At 51.9% G+C, this 9,507-nt stretch overlaps 1 protein-coding gene across 1 annotated transcript in view; it reads left to right on the top strand.

Annotated features, from left to right (window-relative positions):
• The first annotated feature begins 985 nt into the window (after nucleotides 1-985).
• LOC102812683 (hepatoma-derived growth factor-related protein 2-like) overlaps nucleotides 986-9,507 on the top strand; it is a 32,121-nt gene continuing 23,599 nt past the window's right edge. The window contains exons 1-3 of the mRNA XM_006868924.1: nucleotides 986-1,057; nucleotides 3,110-3,186; nucleotides 3,284-3,422. Coding sequence (XP_006868986.1) covers nucleotides 986-1,057; nucleotides 3,110-3,186; nucleotides 3,284-3,422 — 288 coding nt within the window. The remainder of the gene's footprint in view (nucleotides 1,058-3,109; nucleotides 3,187-3,283; nucleotides 3,423-9,507) is intronic.

Below are 9,507 nucleotides of genomic sequence, written 5' to 3'. Positions count from 1 at the left end.
GATGTTATTTGAAGACCAAGGTGAGAGCTTGACCCCAAGCCATGGTATTTTTTTTTTTTTTCATATGTATGTGAAAGCTAGACAATAAAGACCAGAGAAGAATTGTTGCCTTTGAATTATATTGTTGGCAAAGAATATGAAATGTACTGTGCGCTGCCAGAAAAGAAACAAATCTATGTTAAAGGAAGTTTATGTAGCGAATGCTCCTTAAAAACCAGGACGGTGAGGACACGTTACCAGGGGTCAGTTTCGGAAAAAGGATTTCATGCTTGATAGAGGCAAGCAAACAGACTCCACGGCGTATAAACACCACCACCAGAGGTGGGTGAAAAAGTGGAAGACACTAACCAAGATGGAGTGATACAGTGACTGCAACAATTGGCTCAAACACAGGAACTACGGTGAGGTTGGCGCAGGGGTCGCTATGAGCCTGAACCTACTGGCGGGCACCTAAACTTGAACAGGAGGCGCTCAATCATCCGTCTCCTACGTTGATTGGGCCTTCTGTCCTCTGCTGTCCAATGGTCTGTCCCTCTCTTAAATCTCCGCCTCCTGTGACGTTTCTGACCCGCCCTTACGCCAAGCCCCTCCCCGAAGGATTTTGGCTCCTTCGTTTCCCTCCTCCCATCTTCCTTCCCCTTTCACCTCCCTTAACCTCCGCCCTCCTCCCATTAGGCCGCTGGGTCACGCCCCTTGGCTTTGCCCGTTATCCAATCCCGTTAACTTGCTCCGCTTCAATCCCTCTTCTTATTGGTCCCCGCGCTCCTCCATCCCCGCACGTGGCTCTGAACGACTGCGTCGACTGCCTGTGATTGCCAGAAGGCGGGACTTCCGGCGGCCCCCAGCCCAATAAGCACGCGCCGGCCCGCTGTCCCGGCGGCCGCCCCCGCCCCTTCAGCGTCCCGTTCCCGCCCCCGGCTTCGCCTCCCGCTGCCGCCGCTGCCGCCGCCGCCGCCTCCCGCGGCCTGGGCCCCCAGCCGCCAGCATGCCGTACGCCTTCAAGCCCGGGGACTTGGTGTTCGCCAAGATGAAGGGCTACCCCCATTGGCCGGCCCGGGTGAGGCCGCGCGGGAGATGGGCCCCGCGAGGTGGGGGTGGGGCAGGAGGGGCCCCGGGCTTGAAGATTCCGGGATCCTTGAGGGTCTCGCGCGCCGGAATCCGTGAGGGCGGGGGGATCCGAGGGTCCCGCGCCCTGAGGTCCGGCAGGGTCCGAGAGGAGTCTGGGGGGCCGGGCCTGAGTGACCAGTGCGCTGGAGGTCTTAGGTGGCCTGGAGATAAGGAGCAAGGGGTTTAAGGGACCTGGGGCCCAAGAGGGCTGAGGGTCAAGGCTGAATGTCTGCGGCGGGGCTGGGTTCAAGTGTGAGGTTCTGAGGGGGTTAAGATTTGAGGAGGTGGGTGAGTGCTCAGGAGTCAGAAGGTTGGGGGGAGGTCGAAGTGAGGATGCAGGTGAAGGCAGGGGGGCGCACGGGACCATGTTTGAGAGTCAGAGAGACCAGGGATGGAAATGGGGCTGCATCTGAGAAAGGGGGCTTGAGGGTCTTAAGGGCTGAAAAGGCTTGTTGGGGGTTCCTGGGAATCGCCACCCTGAGGGCAACCCCCGCATTCAGGTGGAAACGACTGCTTGAGTTGATCGATCACCTGAGTGGGCAACCCAGGACTTCAGGCGGACTTAGTTAGGGGTGGGATGGTCTCATTGATACTTGAAACTGAGCTCCTCCCAAGCTAAGGGGGCACAAGCCTGAAAAGATGTGCATCAGAGGGAAGTGGGATTGGGCCAAGGGGACTTTTACCTCTGAGGAAAGTGAGATCTGAGGGACCCAGGTGGCTCAAGGGGTCTACACCTGAAGGGGGTCTCAAGTTTGTGGATGAGAGGCAGGCCAGTGTGGAGGAGGGACCTGGAAGTTAGTGTCACCTCCAGGTCGCAGGGCTAATGTCGCCCCAGGAGGTTAGTGATCTATGCCTGACAAGACTGGAGGAATTTAAGAGTTTGAGGGGTCCTGACAGCTAGGAGCAGGGTAGAAGGATGAGGTCCAGTGGGAACAAAACAAGAGGAGTCACCCTGGGCACCCCTGAGGGATTGGGGAGAGAGATCTCATGTTGCTCGCTGCCCTCTGCGTGGAAGGAAGCTGGGTTTAGATGTGGAAAGATCGTTACAGGGTGCCAGGAGGTGGCGCTGCCCTGAGCATCAGAGGCGTGTCCTGGGTCAGCTAGAGCAGTGAACTGCCGCTAGCAGTCTGGGGCGATGCTCCAGGTGACTTGAGTTTGGAGATGCTTTGTGGGAGACTGGAATGTTTGGGATGGATGTGCACGGTCAAATACTGCAAAAGTAGCCTCGGCGAGCTGAGTGCCTGGAACAGGGAGGACTGAAGATGGATAAGAGGATGGTGAAGGGATTCACTGGGACCGCAAAACCTAACCCTAACCTGATTGGCTTGCCCTTGCTTTCCTGGGAGAAACCATGAGCGATGAAACTTTGCAGGCACTTCTTGCTGAGCAGCGGCTTCTCGCGCTCCCCCTTCTCCAGCCGACTGGCTGCGAAGCCTGAACATTTCCAAGCACATGATTGGAAGTGAAGGGGCTGCTAGCCTCCTGTGGGGAGGTGACTGACAGCTGCCGGAGCCCGTGGGCCTGGAGGGACAGGGCGGGACTTCCTGGATGCTGAGGGCCTGCCTCCTGCAGCCCACCCCCCCACTCTCTGCCTCCTTGGTTCTGCCAGCTGCAGCCGGAGCCCCAGAATCCTCTGGGGGACCACCCGCAGATCGCCTCTTTGCGGGAGGGGGTTCGGTGGGAGGGTTCTGGGAGTTGTAGATGCAGAGTCCAGTCCCACCCCCTGGTCGCTTCAGAGAATCATATTTGGCCTTGCTCAGGTGAAGCACCTGGGGGGGAGGGATTGCTTTATTCCTGGTGAGTAGCCCCACTTGGGGGTGAGGAGTTATATAATGGGGTCCGCAGAGGAAGGTGATGGATCCTCCTACCTGCAAGGAGCCCCTCCTCCAGCATGCTTTCTTCCAAATCACCTGGCTCTTTTCCTGGTGGTGTCCCGGGTCAACGGGTGAACCTGTCCACCCCCAGTCACCCCTTGACCATCCCGACTGCCCCCTCGCTGCAGATTGATGACATCGCTGATGGTGCCGTGAAGCCCCCACCCAACAAATATCCCATCTTCTTCTTTGGTACACATGAGACGTAAGTGGTCCTACCGGGATGGTTTTGATCTCCCCACCCGTTGTCACATGTGGAGGCCTGGCTCACCTGGTGCCGGCCCCGGGCTTCCTTTCCCCAGAGCCTTCCTGGGACCCAAGGACCTGTTCCCCTACGAAAAGTGCAAAGACAAGTACGGGAAACCCAACAAGAGGAAAGGCTTCAACGAGGGCTTGTGGGAGATCCAGAACAACCCACACGCCAGCTACAGCGCGCCTCCGGTGAGTGCTCACGGGGGCCGAGCACAGGGCTTCACCTGGACGCGGCGGGGGGAGCTGGTGACATCGCTAGGCCACGATCTCCTCCTTGGCACTCTGGACATTTGCACCCACATCCTCTCTGTGGTGGGGTATTCCTGTGCATTGTAGGGGCTTGAGCAGCATCTCTGATCTCCGCCCACTCAATGCCAGTAGCATCCTCCCTTCCCACCCTCACCAAAACTGTGACAACCACAAATGTCTCCAGGCATTGTCCCTTAGGGAGCAGTATCGCCTTCTCCAACCCTTATGTTTTTAGTTGAAACCCTGTTTATATTTGGGGCCAGATAAACTGTTTGTTGTGAGGGGTCATGGCATGCACTGTAGGTTGTTGAGCAGCATCCCTGGCCTCCACCCACTCGATGCCTTTAGTATTCCCCCTCCCTTGTCCTGACACCACAGATGTCCTCGGGGAGGGGCCAGACTGCCACAGCTGAGAACCCTAGACTAGCCAGAGTTCTAACAGTGTTGTGACTGCTTTGCTGTTGTTGTTGTTGCGTGCCGTCGAGTCTCAGCAGCCCTGTGTAGGGTTTCTGAGGAGCAGCTGGTGGATCACTTTGGGACCCCTTTTATTTTTTCTAAGAATCAAACCTGGTTCTTTTCCTCTCCCAAGCCTCCTGCTCTCCCTCCCTCCCTCCTCCCCAATGGTTGCCAGCTTTGGGCTGTGACAATAGCAGTCACTCGTAGACAGGAGAGTTCTCGCTCAGGTAGGGAAAAGATGCCAAGAACCGGAGGGGTGACACCGGGTGGCCAGGCAGGGTCTGAGGGTCTTCAGGGAAAGAAAGGAGGGATCCAACTGAGAGACAGCCATGAAAGGCTGTAGAAGGGTGGGGTGGCTCACGGGATGTTTTGGTGCAATTTTGGTCCAATTTGGTCCAATTCAGTGACGTGGATAACAGTGTTTGAGTTGGGATTAGGGTTTTCCAGCTGTGGGTGAGGGAATTGGGCAGGGGGTCTGTGCTTTGCTTTCAACAACAGATTTTGAAGTTTATGTGGGAGATGTCGGGAGGGAGGAGGGATAGCTTGGGAGGTGTGGGCGGGAACTTGACCTGGAGGCCAAGGAACTGACTGGGAGCCCTGAGGGCTGAGTGTGACATCCAGAGTTGGGAGCTCAGCCATTGGTGTTGGCGAGCAGGGACCGTTCCATGGATCCTGATATAGCCTTGGGACCTGGTGTCTTGAGCTGGCCTGTCTTTCATCTGTGCTTGAGCGCATTCCCCATTTTATCTGGTGGACGTTTCTATATTGACACCTGTCACCAGGTGCTGTGCTGGGGACCAGGAAGACAAGTGAATTGCCTACCTGAGGCTTGGTCACTAGATGGCTCCCCTGCACTGAAGGCTGGGGCCCACATGTCTTGTGTACCTTGGTGTATTACTGGTGGAGTTCTTTGGTGTGTGGTGTTGGTTGTTAAGTGCTGTGCTGCTGTCTGTCTGTGGCTGTCAGGTGTCATGAAGTTGGCTGTGACTCACATACAATACAACGAAACATTACCTGCTGGCCCTGCGTCATCCTCACAATTGTTCTGTTTGAGCCCACTGGGGCTGCCACTGTATCAGTCCCTCTCATTGCGCTGTAGAGAATTGCACCCCGTGGGCGTTTTTTTGTTGTTGTTGTTTTCCTTTTTACTATATTTTGTTGTTGAGAATAGACACAGCAAAGCACACACCCTTTCAACAGTTTCCACAGGTTCATTCAGTGACATGGATGACATTCTTCCAGATGGGCACTGTAGGACTCTCTGTGGAGCCAAGTCTTCCTCCTACAGAAACACTGAGTGGGTTCAAACCCATCATCTTTCTGATTGCAACCCATTGCTTTCCTGTCTCCGGGCCCCCTTTCTGGTTTCTCATCCACTGCTGTTCCCTTGCGGTCGTGCCCCTATACTGTGGGTCCACAGCTTGGAGAAATTGATCCTGGGACAGTTGGGTTTCCTGAGCTCCCTTACTGGCTCCAGCTCAAGTTCTCTATGGTCATGTTCCCAGCGAATTACGTCCGGAGGACTTTTCAGACCATTGAATATTTATTGGATTCCCACAGCTTGCTGAGTACCACATAGATGCCTGCCCTCGAGGAAATGAAGCTCAAAAATAGTGCCACCTTGAAATGAACTGCAGCTCAGACACATTCCTCAAGTCAAGAGTGGTTCCGAGTACAGAACTTATTGCCACTCCTTGGTCCCTCACCTGATGGTGCTGCCAAATAGGACAGTTGCTGGAAACAGAGATTCCTGCGTCACACGCCTAGAGGTTTTGAGTTAGCAACTGAGGGCAGAGGCCTGGGAACCTTGATTGTTTATATTTTATCCAGAGCATCCTGTTAGATGCTTCTCCTGCAGCCAGACCCTGGGCAGGCAGTTAGGAAGCACAGCCTTCTGGGTAAATGAGCAATCTCTCTCTCTTTTTCTCATTTGGCCTCAAAGTTTTTACTTTCTTTTTACATTTTGAGTAGGAGTACAGGCTGTGCACAGTGCAGAGGGAACAAAAAGGCACTCTTTCTCTCTCAACGTAGCCATAGCCTCCAGTTTCTTCTAGATCCTTCCATGATACTTTATTCATGGAAAGCATCTCTTTTCTTTAAAAACAAAAACTGCCTTATTCTTGTAAAACATATGAAGGGAGCTTCCAAAAGTTCTTAGGAAAAGGGAATTGACAGTTAATGGAATTTTTCCATGCACTTTTTTTTTTCCTTTTTAATGTTTTATTGTGAATTGTGTGATAGTCTACATGGGAGAACATCAACTTTACATTCATTCCATCATCCATCATTTCATTGGCATAGTTACCATCCCGTCCATGCATCCTCACCCAACCAAGGGGTGTACCCTGTAAGCCTGCTTCATGCACTTTTTGAAGCCCCCTTGTATATAACGAAACGTTTCCCAGTGCAGCATCTTTTTACGTGTACAGTTCAGTGACGTCGATGATAGTCATCATGCTGTGTTGTCGACACCACTACCCTTTTCCAAATCTCCCTTCACAGAAGCTCGGGTCTCCCTGCCCGCCCCCATCCCCAGGTAACCTCTCATCAACTTTGGTCTCTGTGCATTTGCCTGTTGTAGAGATTTCCTAGAATACATCTATATTTGTCCTTCGTATCTGGCTTCTTTCACTGAGTATCTTGTGTTCAGGGTTCATCTGGTGGTGACATGTTTTGGGACTTAGTTTCTCCTTACTGTTGAGTAAAATGCCAATGTGTGGGCTGGACCACGTTTTGTTTATCCGTTCGTCTTTGGATGGCATTTGGGTGGTTATTCCCTTTTGGCTCTGATGCGTTGATGCCCAGGTGTCTGGTGGACCTGAGCAGGCAGCCTGCTCTGTGTGTTCCTGCCTCCACTTCTGGGTATATACATAGACCTAGGACTGGGGTGGCCGTTCTCTTTGTAGCAGTGAATGAAGGTCCCAGTTTCTCTGCATTCTGTTGACCATCCTAATGACCGGGGAGTGGTATCTCACTATGGCTTTGATTTGCATTTTCCAAACAACTCATGGTAAGTGCCTCTCCAGGTGCTTCTTGGCCATTTGGGGAGTGGCTTTCCTCTCTCACCAAATCATTCCATGCCTTCAGTTAGTCCCCCAGCCATCTGTCTCTGCTGGACATTCGTTCTGACTGGTACCGCTGTGCGCTGCATCCACACAGTTTGGGCAGACCTGCTTCCTTCGCCCCTTGCTTAGTCAGTAGGTGAAAAACAGTCTCTCAACATGGTTTTCATGACATTGTCATTTGGTTTTCACAGTAATCCTGAATGAGGACTGGGCAGGGGATGGCCTCTCCCCATTTTACAGGTGAACAGACTGAGGCCCACCGCGGGACCCAGCTACAATCTGAGACCTTTTAGATGTGGGTCAGGGTCTGTCTACCTTGGGGAGACATTCATAGGTGATTGTTTTTTGGAGTAGGGGCTGTCTCGTGCATGGCGCGATATTGAGCCACACCCGGGCTTCTTCCAGTGTCCGTTGTGAGACCCACAAGCATCCCTAGACATCGCCCAATGCCAGCAGAGTGCCTCGGGTGAGAACCCTGGGCTTAGGGCATTCCCCTCATGGGAACATGCAGACAAAGAGGGACTTACCAGGCTTTCCAGGCTTGTCCGCAGCAGCGGGCTGGGGCTGAAACCCAGTCCTCCCCACTCTTAGGCTGGCCGCCTTCATGTCAACCGTATGCTGTGGGGTTGGAGGTCAGAGCAGCGGGTGGCTGAGACTCGAGCCAAGTGGCAGCTGTTACTCTCTTCTCCACCCGGCTCGGATAAGGTGTTAGAGGCCAGCTTTCAGTGAGAGGCATCTGGGGTCAAGAGCCCTACTTTGTGGCCAGGCAGCCCTGAGTTCAAGTCCTGGCTCCTTCACTTGCTAGCCATGTACCTTGGGGCTTGACATTAGTCTCTTAGAACCTCAGTTTTCCTATCTGACTCAGGAGAATCCGTGAGAAGACAGCTCTCAAAGCCGCTGTATGTGCTGTGTTGGCCATGCTCTGCTGCCGATGTCGGCAGAAGGAGGCTGGAATCTACCTTCTTCTCCCACCTTTAGGACCCTGAGGGGTACAAACAGTTGTACTTGGATGCTCACCTAAAGGTTGGCAGTTCAGGAATCCCATCCATGACACACCACGGTGTTGTGGAAGAAAGACCTGGCCATCTGCTGCCATTAAGATTGTTGGCGTTGTTAGGTGCCGTGGAGTCAGTTCCCACCCATAGCGACCATATGCACAACAGAACGAAACCCTGCCCAGTCGTGCCCATCTTCACAGTTGCTGCTACACTTCAGCGCATTGTTGCTGCCACCATGCCACTCCATGTCGTTGGAGGTCTCCCTCTTTTTTGCAGTCTCTCCACTTTACCAAGCATGATGTCCTTTTCCAGAGACTGGGCCCTTCTGATAATAAGTCCGAAATCAGAATGATGGAATCTGACCGTCCTGGCTTCTTGGGAGCATTCTGACTACTTCCAACACAGATTGGTTTGCTCTTCTGGCAGTCCAGCTAAGATGCTGAGTCTGCTTGTGTGCAACCAGACACTTAGTGGAGTTTGGTTCTTTAGTTTGGAGGTTTAGGATCACGGTTTCAGGTAACACCCCAGTTAACTGCGCCAATAATGTATGTAATGTTTCTGTTCTATCCATAACTTTGAACCAGTTCATTTAGGTGTGAACCTCCTGCTGAGAATTTACCTTTCCAGCCCAGATAGCCACCATAGTAAACTCATTGCCTCAAAGGGTGGCTCGAGAAGACAAGATCAAATATAACAAAATGTGCAAAGACCTGGAGTCAGAAAACCAAAAGGGAAGAACATGCTCAGCATTTCTCAAACTGAGGGAACTGAAGAAAAATGTCAAGCTTCGACTTGCAATATCGAAGGATTCTATGGTCAAAGTACTGAATGATGCAAGAAGCATCAAAAGAAGATGGAAGGAATACACAGAGTCACTGTACCAAAAAGAAATGGTCGATATTCACCCATTTCATGAGGTAGCATGTGATACTGAAGGAAGAAATCCAAAATGCATTGAAGTCATTGCAAAGAACAAGGCACCGGGAATTGATGGATTATAAATTGAAATCTCTCATTAAAGTGAGGTGGTACGAAAGGCACTCACTCATCTATATTAAGAAATTTGAAAGACAGTTACCTGGCTAACTGATTGGAAGAGATTCATATTTGTGCCCATTCCAAAGAGAGGTAACCCAGTGGAATGCAGAAATCATCTGCTAATATCATTAATATTGAATGCAAATAAATAAAGATAATATAAAAATGGCTGCAGCCATACATGGAACTTCCAGAGGTTCAAGCGGATTCAGAAGAAGATGTGGAATGAGTGATATCATTGCTGATGTCAGATGGATCTTGGGTGACAGCAGAGAATATCAGAAAGATGTTTACCTATGCTTTATTGACTGCACAAAGGCTTTGGATTGTGTGGATCATGACAAACTATGGACAACATTGCGGAGAATGAACCTTCTAGAACCTTTAATTGTGCTCATGAAGAACCTGTCCATAGATAAAGAGGCACTTGTTTGAACAGAACAAGGGAGCACCGAATGGTTTAAAATT

This window comes from Chrysochloris asiatica, unplaced genomic scaffold (assembly GCF_000296735.1).
Source record: "Chrysochloris asiatica unplaced genomic scaffold, ChrAsi1.0 scaffold00125, whole genome shotgun sequence".
Taxonomy (NCBI): domain Eukaryota; kingdom Metazoa; phylum Chordata; class Mammalia; order Afrosoricida; family Chrysochloridae; genus Chrysochloris; species Chrysochloris asiatica.
This window is presented reverse-complemented; position numbering and strand designations above follow the sequence as displayed.